Raw genomic sequence first — 21,930 nt, forward strand, 5'->3', positions numbered from 1 at the left:
AGAAGGCTTCGACACTCAACATTTTGGATATACTTTCAAATTTTTGTATAAGTCTTTTTGTAAGGGTTTCTGATAATTAATATATGGCCTTTGGCGTTCTCGCAAAAGAAAAAACTTGCATTAACCACAATATTTGTTCCATGTAATGTTGTGATTTAAAAAAAGTATAAGTATTAACACTATTAGTACAATATAAGATTTCCAATTTGTATGCGAGTGTTACCATATACCTTTCCAGGTTGTAACAAACTAACGGGGTTGTAGGCCTTCCCTAAAAAAAACCAACGGGGTTGTAGATTTGGGGTACAATACGATACCATCCTGCCTGCAGATCCGATCTTTCGGCCTCGCGACGACTAGCGGCTCGCGGGCGGTTCCTTCCGGCCACCGATCGACCATGCCGACGTCGATACCGAACGACGTCGTCTCCGAGATACTCTCCTGGGCGCCGGTAAAATCGGCGTGCCGGTTCCAGTGCGCGTCCAGGGGGTGGCGAGCGCTCATCTCCGACCCTGCGTTCGTCGCGGCGCACAAGGCCCGCACGGAGCCGCAGCTCCTCATCGTCGCCAACTCCTTCCATGGTGCATCCAGCGGAGGGCGCCGCCGCCGCCGCGACCTGCGGCTGCTGGACACAGACGGCAGCGTCGTGAGGGTGGTCAAGTCCGCAGGTGACCTCTGGACCATCATCTCCGGCCCCCGCGGCCCCGTCTGCGCCACCCGTGTCGGCCGCGTCCTCAACGTGATCGATCTGGCCACCGGGGACGTGCTCGTGACCTCCACGGAGATGGGCGACAGTGGCGGAGCGTTCTGCACCTTGGGCATCGGCTACGCTGCCCCGTCGGGCATGTTCAAGGTGGTCCGCCTCACGACCACATTCAGTCATGGTCATCAGCCGGAGCACACCTGCGAGCTTCTGGCGTTGGAAGACGGCGCCAGAGGATGGAGGCGGATGCAGTCACCACCAATTGGAGACTATTTCGGCCTCCACAAAAACTCTATGGTCACGATAGATGGTATGCTATACTTCCTTTACAGCTTGTCGCCACCGCGAGTGGGCGGGGACTATGTCCTCCGCCTTGACCTCGAGACCGAGCAATGGAAGAGGTCCATCAAAGCCCCAAAGATGAGATCGACGATGCCCCGTATGGTCGAGCTCAATGGAACCCTTTGCATGGTTCACTCGGAGGGACGCCGGACCAAAAATGCTTGCACGACCATATGGCTCCTGTCTGATTTGGCCAAGGGCACCTGGGTCAAGGCGTATGTGATCCCGATGCCTCATGCCGTCGATCTAGTGATCCCTCTGAGGATGATGCGTCATGATGCAAAGCTAATGTGCTATTGCTTACATAATGACAGACCAAGTCCGACGCTACAAGTTTATGATCCGCTCAATGGGATATGCACACAGCTCCCAGATCTTCCGGGTAACAATTTGAGCGACGTTGGTTTTTGCAACCTGCACTTGGAATGTTATATACGGTCCACCTAAGATCTCACCGGCGGCTGCCATCGGCCCCACTTGATGCTGTATTGCTGTTCATCGTCCGCCAGCAGGGAGTCACCCCATGCTCCGCCTCTACATCTCTATTCACGGCCTCCACCCCTTGCCGATGGTCTGCCACTACCACCGTGAGATCCCGGGCGCACATCGCGTCTCCTAACTCCTAAGTACTGCGGGCTCAAGTGGCAGCAGATTAAAAAGCCTGTATCTGGCGAACGGTTTCATCTTTATTTATCTCAGATCTGGTTTAGTTCCCAGTCGTTTCGTGGATATTTTTTTCATGGTTTGGTTGTGTCCAACGATCTCCTGTATACAATGGTTCAGTTGTGAATTCGATGGTAGTGCTAAATTCAAGCGCTCATGATGTCCTGACTGCGACCTAATACCTATATGCTATGATGATATACTCATTTTTTCAGTTGGATATTTTTATGTTCAGAAAATAATCTGCTATTCAGATCTGAAAAAGCGGACAATCTATGTTTTCTTGGAAAATAATCTGCTCCATCAGCTTGAGTTTTTCCTTTATTTTCTGAAAAAACGGACAATCTATTTTTTGTCAGGAATTGCTTAAATGAAGAGGTTACCTTCCTATTTTCTTGTTGCTTAAAGGAAGAGGTTAAATATTCTCTAGTACGAGGCCTTTAAAAAAAATACATAATTGTAAGTGGTATAGGTTGGTTCCTCCTTACAATATTTGAGGCTGAATCTATGTTTTTACAGTTATTACTCTATTTTCCCGTTCAAATATCAATGTACTATAGAATCAATTTTGTTATATATCCAGATTTTGGTGAATTGTCCAAAATTCATTCTATAGTTTATGGCCATAGATGTAGCGGACCAATCTTTGTACATAATTTATGCCATACTCCAGTTCCACTATGAGCATGTGTTCTCCATATCTAATCTGAATGATAAAAGTTCGGTCAGGGTAGCATTATTACTTGGTTATTCATTCGCTAAATATATGTTGAGCCATGGACTTGTGATCTTGAATGCTTTCTCCGTCCAATTATTGTCAAGGAGGATTATTAAAAAAAGATGCATGAGGGTATTAGTAACTTTCATGCCACACATTTCAGCTAGCAGGTTGATTTATGAACATTTCTCCATTCAAGTCATTTTCCATATTGATTTTTTGAAGCACTAATGTAGATTTGTATAGTACGAATGATTTTTAGATTATATTTTATTTTATATCAAATTATTTGGAACAGTTTAGACTGTTCATCAGATACTATGAAGACAAAACGTATGAAGCTTGGACATTCTAAACATCCAAATAAGAATGGACAGAGCATTGCCCCAAGTATACCATCCTTCTGGGCAATTTAACATATATGTCCACAGTCTACTTGATCACGCCCTGTTACAGGTGAAAGTGACCCTCTTGGGGAAGGTTTAAATACAGGCGTGAGAGTGAGTTCAAAGTAAGCTTGCAGTAAAATTTTCGAAGGACAATGTTTAACAAAGAGACAGAACTGAGTTGCCATGAGTGGATGCAGTTTCTGCTTAGAACATCTGGAAGAGGGGCTGGGAAAGCTATTTTGATGCATTAGCTGAATAATAAGCTAGGGCTGTCAACTTCATCTTTGATATAGCAAGGGTTGTAGATGCTTAGTTAGATTATATGTACAAACTTGTTACACAAATTCATTATGGCAGGTTCTGCAACCTCTTGGCAAGCAAATTCCATAAAGACCTCAAATCTATGACCTTCATATTTTTCTGAGTAGATATGTCACCTAGGAGGTTAAATATTTTATCATGAATATCAGTGTGCTCTATTGTATGTGTTCATCAACGATGATATAGTGTTTGTATCTCCGTTTTCAAAACTCCAATATCTACAGTTGTCACTGGCAATAAAATCTATCAATATAGCATGTTTAGTTTTTTTTTCAGCTAGCATCTTTTGGTACCTAAACTTAAAATTGTTATCTTTGTCACATTTAATAGTCGTCATTGTGCCTCTATGAACACGGCACAGCAAAGCACGCGTCACCCTTCTAGTCTTATTTGAGAGATGGTGTGTACAAATGGTTCTATTCTTAGGCTTGTGCATTTTGGTTTTGTTCTAATGCGACCTCAACATCTTTTCCAGTCATGCGTGTACTCTAGAAAGGTACATGAACTCATCTAATTAAGATTACGGAAATTTGTGTTAAGTTGTTAATTGTGAGAGGAAGACGTACATATAACAGTATATTCTTCAGGAATTTAAACAAAATGATAGTGTATTTCTACTATATAATAATATAAATGGGATTTGTTGTTGGCTTTTAAGTCACAACCTTCATTGTTTCACATCATTACTTCCATTTTGAATATCTTTTACAATTGATTCAATTTGTTTTGTACATAAAGCTATCAGTCCTTAAAGACTCATGAGATTTGTTGACACGTTATAGAAACGTTCTTCAGCTTTAATTCTTTGGTAGAAACGTTTTTAGCACTCTACATCTTTTATTATGGTTGTACATTTATCCACTTACTTGTTATTTATAGAAATGTGTTTATACACTTGCAGTTATGCCTAAAATGTCATCTTCAAGCAATAATGGTTGTATCGAAAGAGGGGACAAAGAAACATGTTGTAAATGGATCATAATGTTGTCTCGAACATTTTTCTTTACATGTAAAGATGAATGGCTGTACCTCTAAACTTTTGAGTCTGAAGATATCTCATTTTGTGTAATAACATGTGATTCAGATAATTAGATTTCATTCAATGATGTTCTTTGGTCGTTAAAATGTATTATGTCAAACTTGTCACCAATTATGCTTCATACCCAAAAGATGTCTTTTTTTGGTTATTTGATTTGCATCAGGATTTGTCCCCGCACTGCTCTTATTGGCTACTATAGCAACGCATGGCCACATACCTTCATGGCTAATATAGGATGTTAGGATCTAGGGTTCACAGGATCCTAGTCGGTTAGGGAGGTTGAGGAGTCCTCCTGGATGCCGACTTCCTTGTCATATACTCCAAGTCTTCTGACTCCTTCCTTTCATAAGGCCTCTAGGCCAAGACGTCGGACCAAGCTGTAAACTGACCTAGGGTGCCACGGGCCAACTTCCGATATGATGAGGCACCCCTAGGCCGTAACACTGGCATATATCCAGACCAAATATCAACAAACAAATATGTTGTATTAGCTAAGTAACAAAAGATGCATCTGTTGTTCATTGTAGGGTGCAATCGTTAGAAAATAGAGGAAATGGAAGGTAATTCTTAGTTTTTGACCCTCTGCTTTCACAAAGCTCTTTGGTTCATCTAACCAAAGTTATAAGCATAATTCGGTGGAAACATGTAGTAACTAGCTACAGTGATTGACTGGCATAAGTTGACATATTAACTTAAGTGATTGAATTGCATCACAACCATTCAGGATTTAACTAGCAACATTTGTACAATACACTGGCAAAACAACATGTTGAATGGAGTTAATTGGCATGGAAAGGGCGATCTTGTCGATGCGCAACGAGAAACAACATATGCAAGAGGATGATAATCATGTCGATGGTTGATTTTGGATGTCGTCTATTAAACCTGCAGCAGATACAATTTGAAGAACTCTGGTCACTATTGAGACATGCAAATTTAGTTGAAGTATGTGTTTGGATCGTTCTCACTAGCAAATTGAGACCATTAAAGAACATTGTAACGAAAAAGGGAAACAAAGGTAAGGAAACCCGAATAAAAATATTGTCTTTTATCATTCACTCCACCATTCAGCTTTTATTTCTAACAAAATATGAGGGTGTGGACACACAAATGTCGTGGGAATATAGCATTTAGAATGAGCTACTAATCGAAATACAATGCACAACTAAACTCTACAATTGGGATGCCAGTGCCACATTTCAACCACCATAAACATGTAAAGCAATGAAAGATTGATATTAGGTTTCAAAGAAACTTACAAGAATTAACATTTATATCTCTGTACTTCATGTAGGAGGATGCTAATCATAAATGACAAAAAAAACATACTCACCAGAGCTAAGATAGACAAAGCATTCTGATGAACCATAGGTCTCGAAGACGTTGTATATTTTAGTGCGTCTACTGTTACTTGATGAGACCTCCTGTGTGAGCCTCACAATAATTTTTTTAATCTTTGGTGCGAATACAAGTAGTTTTCTCAGTAAATCAAACTCATGATCCACTCCTTCAAATCCATTGATTTCCACTTCTTCAAGAGCAGTCAAGGAGATAGCTTGGGACCTCCAGTTTGTGGACTCACAGGGACAATCCGTTGGGCATTCTTCTTTTACCTAGGACCGAAAAGTAAATGTAAACTACTACACATCTATTATTGAGATATTGTTAGAGCAGAAAAATAATTACCACTGATCTTAATAGGATGATCTTAAGCTTCCGAAGTGAACTAGAAATTTGGTCAATCTGAAGGAGATAAAACACGAGTGCTCCAAAAACATGTCCATCTGTTTTGAGATCTAGCTCCAAAAGAGAGAAGTCAACAACCATATGCTTCTCTATCTCCTGTGCAAAGTTGGGCTCATAGGGGAAAAGTGACGAGTCCTGAAAAACAATTTTGCAAGATCTATGTAATTCATAAATTTTAGTTAGTATAATATTCCAGTAAATTAAGTAGGAGAGGGGGCTTACTACACTTGCACGAATATGCAACAAAGGGAGTTGTCCTTGTCTATCTGTCGCCTGCAACCCCAACAACTCGAGATACCAAGGACCAAACACAATAGATTCCTCTGTGTAGCAGCAGTACCACCAGACATTCTCCATAATTGGTGCCAAGACCGAAATGTTGACCTCCAACATCACTGTAAGGAGAATCTCCAATTTCTTAAGCATGGGGGCTACAATGTTGACATGTTCTGTCGAGAATGGGTTCACAATAAGCTCCTGTAGCGACGGCGAATTCACCCTTAGATCACATGTCTCAAATAAAATGCCGCTGAGGAGGAGGGTGCCCAAGCGCGGGCAGCATGAGAACAAGGCATCGAGGTTGCCATTGCAGTGCAGTAGGGACAACGTCTCGAGCACAGGAAACTCAACGCCGACTGGCACAGAGCGAATGTATACATGGTCCAGCATGATGTAGGTGGTGTGGCGGAAGCAAGGCAAATCAATGATGATGGACCTTCCTAATAGGCCAAAGCTTGAGGGGAAGGAAGCAACGAACTCCTTCGGCTCAAGTTCCGCGGCGACAGACAACAACGAGTTGACTTGTGCGGTGCTCGCTATGTCCTGCTGGGGGGCATGGATTTCCAACAGGGAAACTGCAGGAGGAAAAGAGATCTGGCCGAGTGCTGGTTCGATTGAGTCGAACACGACCTCGCGAAAGATGATTTGGCGGAGACTGGCCCAGAGGCCGCGCCATCGCCGTGAGAGGATGCTTGTGCGCGCCGCAACTCCGATGCAGGGGAGCTTGGCAAGGATGAGGAGGAGTAGATCATCGGGAAGGGTGCTGATGCGATCTGGATCTAGGAAACCCAGGCGACACCTAGATCTGAACTCCATCGGAGCTTTTGCAAAACACCACCGTTCCCCCTCCAATGAGAGGGGTGGAGGGACGAAATAAGCCAGAGGTGAGGAAGCCGGGGAGAGGTGAGGACGTCGGGGAGAGGTGAGGACACCAGGGAGAGGGGAGGGTGGGGAAAGGGGGCAGTAGTGGTGGTGTTTGGTGGGGTCGAAAGGGTGGGTGGCGATGGAGATTTAGTGGTGTGTGGTGGTGTCAGTTTATTTGAGGAAAGTTCCTTATTTGATAATGGTAAAATTATGGATTCCTTATTTGACCCTAGAGATTTCAAACTTCGTTGTTTGAAGCTAGGTCTAGATTTCATTCTTTAATACGACACTACTGACATGTCAGATTTTTGTTTGATGGACGAAATTACCCCTTGTTGTATGTGGGCCAGCCCTGCCACTCGTCCCCATAATACATGCCTCTCTCCCAACTTTGCCTTATTTGGAATCTTCTCATATGGATCGTCTCCCCACACCTTGCAAAGTGGTAATAAATAGCTTGGCCTTCAATCAAGCCTCACATGCCCTGGCCCTCCAGCCAAAGTAGTGTTAATTGTGTTATGCAGTTCATATGTGATGCCTGCTATGAAGTGTGCTGCTTTTGGGTAGTAAGGCAACCAAATTTAAAAGGGCGAGCAAAACAACTACGTGCACATAGACAAACATGTGGGGTTTGCATCTGCTCACCCCTAAAGCACAAATGCAGGCCACCAAATAGCATAACTAATTTGGCAACCGATGCAGTGTAGGATACCAAACGATTGAACAACATGGTATTGAGCTTGCATTAGCTAAGGCAGGCCCAGTTGAATCACACATACAAGGGGCCAAAAAACGACGCATGATACCAAAAACACCACAAGTGGAGGAAGCATTTCCCTCTCCCCCCGTCCAATCTGCGGAGCCCCGTGCTGCCTCGTGGCGGCATTCCAACAACTCTCATATGAACAACATACACTACAAAAAAAAGACACATCCGTGATATTATGGCCCGAACAAAAAAAGTTTATGTCATGGTTATGACACTTCTCTGATGATAATTATGACAAAACCACGTAGCATCATAGATGTGGTGGGCTCCTATTTCTATGACAAAAAATCATGACAGAAAATAGACTTTTCATCCTAGGCGGGCCGGGGACGCACCTGCACTTCAGTTGGTATACAACCTTGCTGAGCTAGCGCTGGAAACAGAATTACCAGTACTACATCCTCCCTCAGTTGATGCTTCTCTCCTAGTCTTCCTCACGGTCGGGGTGGCCTCATCATGCTCATCATGGCCTCTTCCGTGTGTTTTCTTCATCTCTGCTTCATAGAGAAAAATTGTTATAATTTCGGGATTAATTCAGGAGTTGTATTTTATTATCATTGCCTTCATGTAGTAAGTTCACTAGTGAAGTTTATTTATCTACTCTAAATGAATATGCATAAATGTTGGAGAAATAAATTCCAGAAATAAGAATGATGCAGATCAGCTACCATTTGCAATTTGGATTTCATCACATGCCTTAAGTACATTATATAGAAATGTACACTTTGCACTTCAAGGCAAAACAGTTTATCCGCTGACACTGTCATTTTGCTTTTGGCGAACCTGTATGAAAATATGACTATTTTAATACACTAAAGTGGACATTTATGAAAACGACAGGAGAACCTTTTGCTCAAAATCCTCTAATCACTGATGTATTCAAGATAAGAAAGTGATTTTTCATCATAATTAGTTAAGCCCAGTCCCAATTTCTGAAAACATAAGAACTCATACAGATGGGGCTGTGATAATTGGGAATACTGATAAAATAGTTGTGGCCATGAAGCTTCTGAAGCAAATCACAAGTAAAAGTTAGCCACATATGTAGTTTAGAAAACTTTGTTGTAAGACCTCTATTTTTCAGCTCTGATTCGAGTTAACTTGGCTCCTGAAAGATTTTTAAACACTTACTAGATAGCTTCACACTTGACTTGGGTATAATAAGTTTCAGAGTTCACACACGAAGTCCGAAAGATTCAGGGCTAACATTCAGCTCTGATTCGAATTCAGAGTTCAGGGTACAAAATTTACACAACGGTTACTGTTTCCATGCATGCGTGACTCGTTCAGATTGTTTACATCCAAGTGAAGATCCAACAAAATGTACAAAATTGATTAAAGTACCAGATGCTGCCAGTTTATTCAAATCTATTACTTAACTTGCAAGATTCAAAAAAGATTAAAGTAGTAGCTTCCCTAAATAAAATTCACGCCAGCATCAGGCCATACTTGTCACAGAAGCCTTCTGAATCATGTCAGCAAAGTCATAGCCGCCATGTTTCATCTTGTTTCCTGGGAGAAGAAGAAAAAACACCATCCAGTTTCAGCACATCTTCACCTGGAAGAAGGAAAACAGCATCCACATTCAGGCCTCCTTTGGTTCATAGGATAGGAAAGTCATAGGAATAGGAAAGTCCTAGGAAGTGAGGTGACATGTATCTCAAATCCTATGAGTAGGAATAGGTAAGGAGATGCCCTTTGGTTCACATCATAGGATTTTTTCCATTGAGTCTAGGCTAATGTTTATTTTCCTATGAAATGTGGAGGATAGGAAGAATTCCTCCATAGGAATAGGATTCCATTCCTACAAACCAAAGGGCTCTAAAGGAATTTTTCCTATAAAAATCCTATCCTATGAAATTCCTACAAGATTCCTCTAAACTAAAGGAGGCCTGAATTAGTATGCTCCTATTGCCCAGCCACTTTTTTCTTGAGGGAAACTCGACATCATCTCACCTAGTGGTAAGCCACTTCATGATCGATCCATTCCCAATCCCCTTGCTGACATTTCATTAATCTTGTTTCTATAATTACAACAAGCACCAGAGAAGGGACACGCAGCTGATCTTTAAATCACATTTCTTCACCAATATAGCATGGACCTCTCCTTTGCCTTACGTACTACAAGCACACACCAGAGATCTCATTTCTTCCAACTTCTACAATCTCACATCAGGAACAAACAAATGTGCACCCATCCTCACACAGGTTGGTTCATACACTGAGGTACATAGTAAATCCTATGTATGAAATTCTGCAAGACTCTATACTACATGGCATCCCATCCGGCTTTTCTTCATTTTCCTTTTACCACTTTCCAGATAGAAATTTGCAAAAATGATGGTACATAAGACCCACTAAACAAATATTCTAAGGGATAAAGATGCCCTCACTACCTATACGGATAGTGTTATTACGGAATAAAATTAGCTAAAGATATAGCAGAAATTAACATGGTAATGCTACAACCTTTTTTTAAGGTTACCATAACATAAGTTCCCTTGTTGTATGAAATGCCCTCTGTTTTTCAGCACCATGGCATACACACATCAGTTTGCTTCTCCAGTAGAAATACAAGGGCATTAGAAATATATGTTTACGTAGTGATAGACAAGTAGGCCGTCAATAGAAATGTGACTAGCCCCTAGAAAAGTATCACCCAGAAGGCCATCCAAAACTAAAAGGGAAAATAAACAAAAATCGATACAAACTACTAGTCAACAATGGCCTGCTTAGAATAACTATATCAAAACTGCATTCTCAGCAGTGATCAGCAGGGCCGGCCCTGGGCCATGGCGAAGAGTGCGACCGCCTAGGGCCCAGCCCGAGCAGGGGCCCATATCCTGTGATGTATGTGTACTACAGGATGTAGAAGGAAAAAAGAAAAAGCAACGATGGCAGCAGACCCAGCCATTTTGTTACGCGCACGTTGCTCTTCCCGAGAACGCCGCTGTCACCTCCTCTCGTTTCTTCTCCCAGTCTCCTTTCTTCAATAGTTCAACTTTCCCCCAATTAATTGACCCAAGTTCCCAAAGGCTGGCGCTACAAACGATGCTAGCCAATGGATAAGTACTCTATGTCTGTGGCGACAAAGCCTCGATGGGCATCGCCAAGGACTAACGCGGCGAACCAGCCACACACCACCCCGATGTGCAATGCGTTGAGAGCAGCGCAGGCCGCAGCGTGTTCCAGCGACCGGTGAGAAGCTGGCCGTGGCTGTCAAGGCCATGGCGAGGCGAGGGCCCAAACCATGGAGTTTCTGAGTTTTAGACTGCACGTAAGTCATTCAAGTGATTTTTTCAGCAAATACTTTGACGCTTGTCTATGTATTTCTGTTATGTGAAGTGATGATTAACTTTCTCTCATTATGTATGACTCTTGCAGGCTGCCTGGCAAGAGATATGTTGATTGCTTGAAGCATTGCTTGAACAAGGACTCAAGAAATCAGGTGTTTTCTTTCTTTTTTTGTTACAAGAATGTTGCCTAAAAGGCATTTATCCGGTTGTAAGGAGAAAAAAATGTAGATCAGTTAATTGAACCTCAAAAAGGGTGGTCTGCATAAATTCATTTTAACAAATGTCACTGCTGAGAAGAGTTAGATGTTCATAATTCCGACAAATGCTACTGCTGAGATTCCTGAGGAGTTATATGCTCGTAGTGTTAGAGGATAACAACATTTTTTGGAGGAGAAAATAACAACATATAATATAAGCGTGGAAGTAAAATTTTTCTCTACTCTAGCCATTGGGCCCATTTTGCAGGGCTCGCACAAGGGCCTCCAGAATATTAGGGCCGGCCCTGGTGATCAGCACCTTGTGGCCAACTGACCATCAACAAATCCAAAATTGTTTCACACAGAAAAATTAGTCCAAAATTTCCATCCAAAGGAAAATTTGAGACTTCATATCATCTTCATGGCCAAAATGAGAACATTCTTTCATGGATAGATAGATTGAGGATTGCATTGAAAACTGCAACAGCCATTTCAGAACATAAAGATACAGAGTGTGCAGAAATACTGCTCATTCATACTTCAAAGCACTTGAGGGATGCTCTGATCTCGCACTCTTGGTTCAAATATGTGTGTCAATATGAGGAAGGACAAGTCATAGTAGTGCGATGCTTTCTTCTTGACCGAATGACATAATGAACATACCAATTTTCATACCGGTCTTGGTAATGCAAATATGAATCTCGCAGGCACTTCCCCTCTGCAAGCTGCTGCGTAGTCTTCAGCAAGGTGTGGTGCAGCTTCCTTGTGAGGGCATATGTACTTCTTCATGAAATCGTTATTGCTCACTAAAACTGGAGAATAGTAGTCCCGGTCGTGGTTGAGCAATCCATTTTCCTTGAGAAACTTTACAGCGTAATACCGGGGGCCTGAGCCGGCCCTCCAGGCTGTAAGTGAGCACTGCCGGCCGACGAGCAATGTATGCCGGTTCCAAGCCAACCTCGGAGATTAGGAACTCAGAGCTACGCTGCATCGACTCCTTGGACCTCGTCAGCATCAATGGAGCCTTAGAAACAGCAATGGCCACCTCAGAATCCGTCCACATGAACATGTTCTTCAAGTAGTCCACTCTGGCTGCGATCTCCTCTTTGCTGAAACATGCAACAGCATGCAGCGCGTGGCCGAACATCCCAGAACCACAGTGCACACCCATGTTTTCGGCACATGCCACCATGCCCTGGAAGCACTCCGGGTTGGTGTTGAGCAGAACTGGTCGGCTGATGCATAGCTTGGAAATATCACAAGCACCTAGCCCGCACTCCCGCGGCAAGGCCAGGTTGGGCTTGACCACCCCCTCGAGGTCAGAGGTGAGAAGGTAGAAGTTCCTCTTGAGTGCCCGGAGGACGTTGTCAGAGGACCCAAAGAGAGTAAGGTAGTAGTGCAGCCTAGAGACGATGGATCTGCACCGGAATCTGTGATGGGAAAGCGAGACGAGGCGCGCGATGTCAGAAGGCGAGAGTCCGAGGTTGGTGAGCGCGACGACGTTGGGTGCCAGGGTTTTCTCCACTTTGGCGCAGAGGAACAGCGGGTCCTTGGCGACGAGAGCGGCGACGTCGGCGCCGGAGAGGCCGAGGCCGGCGAGGAAGGCGAGGACTTTGTCGGGCTTGGATGGTGATTTGAGGTGGGAGAGCTCGGCGGAGGCTTTGATGGCCTGGGGTCGGGTGAGGCCGCGGGTGGAGACGAGGTACTCCTCCACGGCGAAGCCAGAGCCTGGGGAGATGGCGGGCGCCGCGGTGGCGAGGAGGCGACGGACGGGGGATGCATGGGAGGTTGCTGGACATGAGAGGAGATGTGCGAGGACGCGGCTACGCACCCTGAGCATGGCGCCGCGACGATGGAACGACGGCGGCCCGGTGCGAGAGCGAGAGGATTGGCGTGGTCTGGTCTGCTTCGACCTTGGAGATGACAAGGTGACCCCACGCGTCACTCGCTCCTCTGATAATGGGCTGGGATGGAGTCACTCGTATACACGATTATACCTGGCCAAATGGGCCGGCCCGGCCCGGCTAGGCTTACACGGGCCAGGCACGTATAATACAGGGGCCGTGCCGGGCCGGCGCGCGTGCTCGCCTCTCCGGCCCAGGCACGGCACAACAGCCTCACGGGCCGGCGTGCCGGCCCGATTAGCACGGCGGCCCGAGTGGCACGGGAAGGAGCGAGCAGCCGAGCGCCTCGTCACGAGGGGTGCCGCATGCCCGCATCGTGCCAAGCGTCGTGGCGAACGCGTTCGTCGGCTCGTGCCATTGCACCTGCATGCATGTCATCTTTTTTATTGCATCTCAACTGCACGCATGCATGCCCGCCTTCTGGCTCAGTGCGTTCGTGGGGCTCGTGCCGTTGCACATGCATGTATGTATACGTGTCCTAGCTGCGAGCCGTGCCATGCCGAACCGGCACGCGTGCCTGGGTAGCCAGCCTAGGCACGGCCCTAGCCGGGCCACGTGCCGGGCCGGCCATGACGGGCCGGGCATGCGGGTTATCGGGTCGGCACGCTAAGGCCGGCTCATCTTTTCTAATCCTTCAGGGATGTTCGCTAGAACAAAAAAATCTATATTTCTTGCAAGTTAAGTGAAACCATGAGCCAAAATTTTACGGACTCTCAAATTAAGACTGGCTGCAATACTGGGCGTCTGGTCCTTGTTGAATGCTATCTCCGTGGCATCATCTGGGCAAGGACGATTTCCGCAGACCGTTGCCTGGTTGTCATTGTCACTATTGTCCTTGTCCTCCTCCTCCTCCTCGGGATACTCCAACTCTGAGTCGGTCTCCGAGGGGTCCTTCGACTCTTCCATGACCTCGATAAAGTTAGGGTCATCGTAAGTGTAGGGGCAGGAGGGCTACGTGAGCGCACCCAAACCCTCACTTATAGCAAGACTGTGGGTGTCAACTTTGCTAGAGGAGTCGACATTTCATGTGTGACGCCTTCAATTTAACCGTACACTAATCATACGTGCAAATGTGTACGATCAAGATCAAGGACTCACGGAAAGATATCACAACACAACTCTAGACACCAATTAAAATAATACAAGCTTTATATTACAAGCCAGGGGCCTCGAGGGCTCGAATACATAAGCTCGAATACACAAGAGTCAGGAAGCAATAATATATGAGTACAGACATAAGTTAAACAAGTTTGTCTTAAGAAGGCTAGCACAAAAGTAGCAACGATCGAAAAGGCAAGGCCTCCTGCCTGGGACCTCCTAACTACTCCTCGAACCCGAACTCCATGTAGAATCATCCTCGGGATCCTCTGGCTCCTGAAGTCCATCATATGATCGCAATAACCGGGAAAGGGGAAAAAGAAGTAGCAAGCAACCGTGAGTACTCATCCAAAATACTCGCAAGCAAGGATCTACACTACATATGCATTGGTATCAATGAAAAGGGTAGTATATGTGGACTGAACTGCAGAATGCCAGAATAAGAGGGGGATAGCTAGTCCTATCGAGGACTACGCTTTTGGTAGCCTCCATCTTGCAGCATGTAGAAGAGAATAGATGGTAAGTTCACCAAGTATCATCACATAGCATAATCCTACCCGACGATCCTCTCCTCGTCGCCTTGTTAGAGAGCGATCACCGGGTTGTATCTGGCACTTCAAAGGGTGTGTTTTATTAAGTATCCGGTTCTAGTTGTCATAAGGTCAAGGTACAACTCCGGGTCGTCCTTGTACCGAGGGACGCGACTATTCGAATAGATAAACTTTCCTACAGGGGTGCACCACATTTCCCAACACGCTCGATCCCCTTTGGCCAGACACACTTTTCTTGGTCATGCCCGGCCTTGAGAGATCAACACGTCGCGGCCCCACCTAGGCACAACAGAGAGGTCAGCATGCCGATCTAAATCCTATGACGCAGGGGTCTGGGCCCATCGCTCATTGCACACCTGCATGTTGCGAACGCGGCCGGAAACAGACCTAGCCTCCCTAATACAAGAGCAGGCGTTCCAGTCCAATCCGGCGCGCGCCGCTCAGTCGCTCACGTCAAGAAGGCTTCGGCTGATACCACGACGTCGAGTGCCCATAATTGTTCCCGCGTAGTTGGTTAGTGCGTATAGGCCAGTGGGCAGACTCAAATCAAATACCAAGATCTCGTTAAGCGTGTTATTTTGAAGTAACTGCGGACGCCGACCAGGGCCAGGCCCACCTCTTTCCTAGGTGGTCTCAACCTGCCTTGTCGCTCCGCCACAAAGTAACAGTCGAAGGCCATCGGGCACCCAGGCCCACTACTACCTGGATGGAACCACCTGCCCCTTCAGCCCCTCACATCGGAATCACTTGTTGGTACTCTATGAGCCGACCTGACTTTAGTCACCACATGTATCACATATTATGCATATAAGTATATACCTGTGATCACCTCCCAATTGATCACGACCCGATAGTATAGTATAGCATACGGACAAGAATGTAGGGCCACTGATGAAATATTAGCATTTATACTAAGCATTTAGGATTGCAGGTAAAGGTAACAACAGTAGTAGCAAGGACAGACTATGCATCAGAATAGGATTAACGAAAAACAGTAACATGCTACACTACTCTAATGCAAGAAGGAGAAGAATAGGCGATATCTAGTGATCGGGGGGGGAGGGGGCTTGCCTGGTTGCTTTGGCAAGAAGGAGGGGCCATCTTCAATGTAGTCGAACACACGGACATCGGCAGCAATCTCGTAGTCTACCGAAGAATAAGAGGGGGGAAACAGTAAATACGGAGCAAACACAGCATCACAAAACATAACAAGGCAATACGCTGTACTAGGGGTGACCTAACGCAGTACTAGATGCTACCGGCGAAGGGGGAAAACATCCGGGAAAGTGTTCCCGGTGTTTGGCATTTTCGGACAGATGAAATGGAGGGGGATTGTTGCATGCTCTTTATGCTAGGGACGTGTGGCAGACGAACCGACTGCATATTCGGATTCGTCCCGTCGTTCTGAGCAACTTTTGTGTATAAAGTTTTTTCAACCGACTTACAGTTTAATTTATATGATTTTCTAAAGTTTAATTGAATTTTTAGAATTACCGAAATTATCTTAGTTCGAAAATCATTTTGATATCTAAATGCTACGGTCTACGGGAACCAGAAAGTGTACCCAGCCAGCGTAAGGCAGATGGGATAGTTGACTTAGTCATCTGTCCAGTCAGCATTGACTGGTCAAGTGAACAGTACATGGTCCCACATGTCAATGTCCAGTGTTTAACTAAAAGAGGGTAGTTAGACGGGGCGCATGTGATGGGCCCAATAATTAACCTACCCTATTTACCCCTTAACTAAAACAAATTAGCAGGTTCAGACGCTTTCTTATCCAGCGATCTTCCCCTGGCGGCTCTCGTCTAGGGTTACAACTCCTCCGGTGGCGACACCGAGAGTCCGTATCGAATTCCATCTGCCTCCTACCTATCGCCGGCAAGGTCTCGGCTGTTTAAGGGGATAGCCTCGCTATCTACCTGGCCTCGATTACAACCGAGCGACGTGGGGTCTTTTCTAGGGTTCGTGCAGCAGGCCGAGTCTTAGGGTTTCGGCATGGCGGGTTCGGGTTCCCAATCATCAGCAAACAGTGCAACGCCGATGGGACAGTCAGCGGGCGTGGACGAGATGATCGGACGACTGAATCTCCAGGAGAGAGAAGAGGATGATCTGAACTTTGATGAGGAATTCCCAGATGAAGTGGAGGAAGCTGAATTCATGGCGCTTGCTACTGTTCATATGAATAAACCTTTTAGTAGAGGCTCCTTCTATGATACGATGAAGATGGCATGGAGCCTGGCACAGGGGGTAACCTTTAGTGCCCTCGGGAAGAATTTGTTCGCGCTCACGATGAACTGCTTGGGTGACTGGAAGAGAGTAACAGAGGAGGGGCCATGGTTATTCCGGGACCATGGAGTCTTGATCGAAAAATATGATGGATACTCAAGATATGAAGAGGTGATCCTCGACAGATTGGCTGTGTGGGTGCAGATCGTTGATCTTCCCCCTTTATATAGGAAGGATCCTGTTATACGATCTTTGGCCAAGAAGATCGGCAAAGTGGAGTCAGTAATGCTTAATCCTAGGTGGGGTAATGGAAGGATCGTCCGAGTTAGAGTAAAATTGGATGTGAATGAGCCTCTAGTGCGCTGGGTATCTATTACCAAGGATAAGAAGAAAGTGTTCTACTCTGTCTTGTATGAAAAGATGCCGGTCTTCTGCTATGTGTGCGGTCTGATGGGGCACACATATCTTGAGCATGGTAATGGGAAGCACAGCCCGGAGAATATGGACTGGGGTGAATTTATACTAGCACCAAAGCCTGGATCAAGGGGACAGAATAACAGGGGCCGCTATAAGGGACAATCTGGAGGAGGTGGTCGGGCAAACTATGAACCACAAGTTGATGAGGACCTTAGGGATACTGGGACCAGCCCGATTAAGGCCCAAATTAATATTGATGGTGGTAAAAATTCTGGGAGAAAAAGACTAACCTTTGATGAGAAGGGGTCGTCCCCCGGGCTGCACAAGACGGCTACAGCCGTTATTCCTGCTCTGGAAGCTGCTACTGGTGCAACGACGGACGGTGGGAAACAGCAGAAAGTGGGAGAAAATAGTCAGAGGGAAGGAGACGAGGGGGACACCTCCTCGCACGACTCCAAGCATTCAAAGAAGGATGATCTGGTTGTGATGGATGCCAACCACAATTTATCGGCGAGCCCCGAAAACGGGCTCGACCGGTCGCAATGAAACTCTTAAGTTGGAACTGTCGCGGGATGAGGAAGCCCGCGGCAGTTCGAGCGCTCTTGGGGGTCCTTGAGCGTGTAAAACCGGATGTGTTGTTCCTGTCTGAGACACATTTGGATAGAGCTAAGGCAGGGAAACTAATGAGGCGATTGGGTTTCGAGGAGATGGAGGTATCAGAAAGTGATGGCAAAAGTGGGGGATTGGCAATGTTTTGGCAAACCAGCTTGGGAGTCTCCTCACAGGAGGCACACACAAATTATATTGACATTCGCATCAGAGAATCTAGTGAAGCGGGATGGCGCTTTACGGGGTTTTATGGTGAACCAAGTGGTGATAGGAAACATTTGTCATGGGACTACATTCGTAGTCTGCAAGCAATGGTGAATCTGCCATGGCTTATGGCCGGGGACTTCAATGAAATTCTGCATGCACACGAAAAAGAAGGGGGTGCATCCCGTTCACAACGGTGCATGCAAGCTTTTAGTGACACCCTACGTGACTGTAACCTTGATGATTTGGGTTACTCAGGAGACATATTCAGTTGGCGCAGAGGTCGTATTCGTGAGAGGCTGGATAGGGCAGTGGGAAATAGCTCTTGGGCCGACCTTTTCCCTTGCTTTGGAGTCTCAAATGAACCGTTCAATAAATCTGATCATCGCCCTATACTGATCGACACCGACTATCAGTTGGGGCTGCAGCCGAGGGGTCCAGTGGGACCAAGAAAATTTGAAGCAAGATGGCTTGTTGAAGAGGACGTGGACACCATTGTGCAGGAGGCTTGGGAGAGGGCAAAATCACTAGGCATCGAGCCGTTCTCACAAGTGACTAGTGATGTTCATCTTGCCTTACACAGATGGGACAAAGAAACTTTGAAAGGTCCACGGACGAGACTACGAGAACTCCAGAAAAAACTAAATGAGGTAATGTCGGGGCCGCTATCGGATGAGGCAGTTGCTCAACAACATGACCTACATTTGCAGATTGAAAACCTCCTTGAACAGGAGGAGATTTACTGGATGCAACGAGGCCGCGCAGATTGGCTTTGTCGTGGGGATCAGAATACTGATTTCTTCCACCGCGCGGCAACAGGGAGACGAAAGAAGAATTTCATTAAACGTTTGAAGGATGATGCGGGAAATTGGATAGAGGACCAGAACCAAATTAAGATGCATGCGACGTCTTATTTTTCCTCTTTGTTCACTTCGGGTGTCCTGGAGCCCGACCAAGAGGTGATAAATAAAGTGCAACCGAGGGTTTCAGATGCAATGAATGAAGAGCTTAATAAACCATATACGCGTGAGGAAGTGAAAAAAGAAATGTATAGCATCGGTGATCTTAAGGCGCCTGGCCCGGACGGGTTGCACGCTGTATTTTATAAGAGGTTTTGGCACATTATTGGAGAAGATTTAACTGACGAAGTTTTGTTGGCAGTGAACACAAGGAAAATCCCAGAGGGCTGGAATAATACTACCATCGTACTGATCCCGAAGGTGGTGAGCCCTGAGGTGATCACAGAATTCAGGCCTATTAGCTTATGTAATGTTGTTTACAAGGTAATCTCTAAGCTTTTGGCCAACAGGCTCAAGTTTCTCATGTCAGAAATAATTTCTCCAAACCAAAGTGCTTTTGTCCCGGGACGGTTGATCACGGACAACTTCTTGGTGGCTTTTGAATCTTATCATGCAATCAAAAAGAAGATAAAAGGAAAATATGGAGTTTGTGCGGTCAAACTTGACATGCACAAAGCATACGATAGGGTCGAGTGGGTGTTCCTAGAGAAGGTACTCCTCCGCTTGGGTTTTTCTGTGGCTTGGGTGACACTTATTATGGAGTGTGTGCGGTCTGTTAAATACCAGGTGCGAGTGAATAATTCCCTTTCAGATTATTTTGTGCCTACTAGGGGGCTCCGACAAGGAGACCCGCTATCACCCTATTTGTTTTTACTATGTGCTGAGGGTCTTTCAAGCCTACTGATGCATGAGGAGGAGAATGGAAATTTGTTGGGGGTTAAGGTGTGCAGGGATGCGCCGGCAGTGTCCCACCTTTTGTTCGCTGATGACTCACTCGTCCTCCTGAGGGCGGACGCCACCAATGCAGCGAGTCTCCGCCGCGCACTTGATGATTATTGTGCAGCTTCTGGCCAGCTGGTAAGTGAAGCAAAATCTAGTATCTTCTTCAGCCCTTGCACACCAGTGGAGACTAGGGCCGAAGTTTGCACGATCCTGAATATTATGGTGGAGGCAATAACAGATAAATATTTGGGTTTACCCCCAATTGTGGGGGTGGATAGAACAGATTGTTTTCAACACCTTGTGGATAGAGTTCTTAGCCGGATTAGAGGATGGAAGGAAAAACTACTTTCTTTTGGGGGAAAGGAAATCCTATTGAAAGCCGTCGTGCAGGCTATACCGTCATATGCAATGTCAGTCTTCAAGCTTCCCAAACAAGTGTGTAATGGGATAACTACTGCTATGTCCCAATACTGGTGGGGAGATGAGGATGAGAAGAAGCATATGCATTGGTTTGCGTGGTGGAAGATGTGTGTCCCGAAGAGAAATGGTGGCATGGGGTTCAGAGATCTACACTGTTTTAACTTGGCACTGTTGGCCAAACAATGCTGGAGACTAATAGCGGAACCGGAATCACTATGTGCTAGAGTACTCAGAGCTAAGTACTTTCCAGATGGGGACATCCTAAATTGCAGCCTCAAAAAAGGGAGTTCATACACTTGGCAGAGCTTATGGAGTGGTATCCAAACTTTCAAAAAAGGGTACATTTTGAGGGTGGGAGACGGCACCCAAATCAGCATATGGGATGACCCGTGGGTTCCTAGCAGCCCAAACAGAAGAGTTATGACAAGGAGAGGTAATATAATCATCACCAAAGTTTCTGAGCTTATTAACTTGGAGAGTAGAGAATGGGACGAATAACTAATCAGAGATATATTCTGGCCCGTTGATGCTCAAAGAATTCTGAACATACCCCTTGCCTTGGGTATGATGGAGGATTTCGTTTCATGGAATTATAACCGGACAGGGATATTCACAGTTAAGACCGCCTATCATATGGAGTGGGATCACCAGCATGGACGAAAGTTGAGGAGAACCAATTCTATGATCTCCGCAAGTACTAGTCCTATATGGAGAATTCTTTGGAAATTGCGAGTCCCAGCCAAAGTGAAAATTCACTACTGGAGGGCACTATATGGTGCAATACCCTGTCGGGGCATTATGGCTAATCGGCATATGATTACTAACTCACAGTGCCCTATTTGCGGTCTGGATTGTGAGAGTATCAGCCATGCCTTCTTCAAGTGTCAACGTGTTCAAGCTATCTGGTGTGCACTGGGCATGGCAAACAGGATCAACGAGCTTTGCTCCCTCGAAAGGGAAGGTGCGGCAGTGTTGGCTAACCTACTTCTAACTCCTAATGTACCGGCACCGCTGCTTCCGAGTGTTAACTGTAAAGAGTTAATCGCAACGACAGTTTGGTACCTGTGGTGGGAGCGGAGGAAGTTTACGCACGGTGAACAGCTACAGGATCCTACACGATCAGCACAAGCGATTTCGACGCTGTCCAAGAACTTCTCAAGAGCAAAGAAAAAGGGTCCAGGCCAGATTGTGAGACATGGATGGACCAAGCCAAGTGAGGGATTTGTAAAACTCAACGTAGATGCCTCCTTTTCTGAGGACACTGGTTCAGGGGGTTCAGGTGCAATCTTACGCGATGCTTCTGGATCCTTCATTGCAGCATCATGTAGCGACATTCGGTTCGTTGAGGACGCGGCGACGGCGGAAGCCCGAGGGCTCCGAGACGGCCTCATTCTGGCAAACGACATGGGCTGCAACAAACTGGTGATTGAGGC

General features: G+C 45.8%; 2 protein-coding genes and 1 pseudogene across 2 annotated transcripts; 1 reads left to right on the forward strand and 2 right to left on the reverse strand.

Annotated features, from left to right (window-relative positions):
* Positions 1–359: 359 nt before the first annotated feature.
* On the forward strand, positions 360–1,884 carry LOC125517326 (F-box/LRR-repeat protein At2g43260-like). The gene has a single exon (XM_048682519.2). The coding sequence runs from the start codon at positions 398–400 to the stop codon at positions 1,490–1,492; it is 1,095 nt and encodes a 364-aa protein (XP_048538476.2). The 5' UTR covers positions 360–397; the 3' UTR covers positions 1,493–1,884.
* A 2,956-nt stretch (positions 1,885–4,840) lies between these two features.
* On the reverse strand, positions 4,841–7,207 carry LOC125516493 (FBD-associated F-box protein At5g60610-like). The gene is made up of 4 exons (XM_087527969.1): positions 6,144–7,207; positions 5,862–6,056; positions 5,509–5,788; positions 4,841–5,060 (listed from the first exon to the last, which is right to left on the reverse strand). Exons 1-4 carry the CDS (start codon positions 7,014–7,016, stop codon positions 5,023–5,025), a joined length of 1,386 nt encoding a protein of 461 aa, XP_087384095.1. The 5' UTR covers positions 7,017–7,207; the 3' UTR covers positions 4,841–5,022.
* Positions 7,208–11,924: 4,717 nt separating this feature from the next.
* Positions 11,925–13,214, reverse strand: LOC125517192 (transcription termination factor MTEF18, mitochondrial-like; annotated as a pseudogene).
* Positions 13,215–21,930: the final 8,716 nt, after the last annotated feature.

Source organism: Triticum urartu, chromosome 6A (genome assembly GCF_056163025.1).
Source record: "Triticum urartu cultivar PI428250 chromosome 6A, HENAU_Tu73, whole genome shotgun sequence".
Lineage (NCBI taxonomy): Eukaryota > Viridiplantae > Streptophyta > Magnoliopsida > Poales > Poaceae > Triticum > Triticum urartu.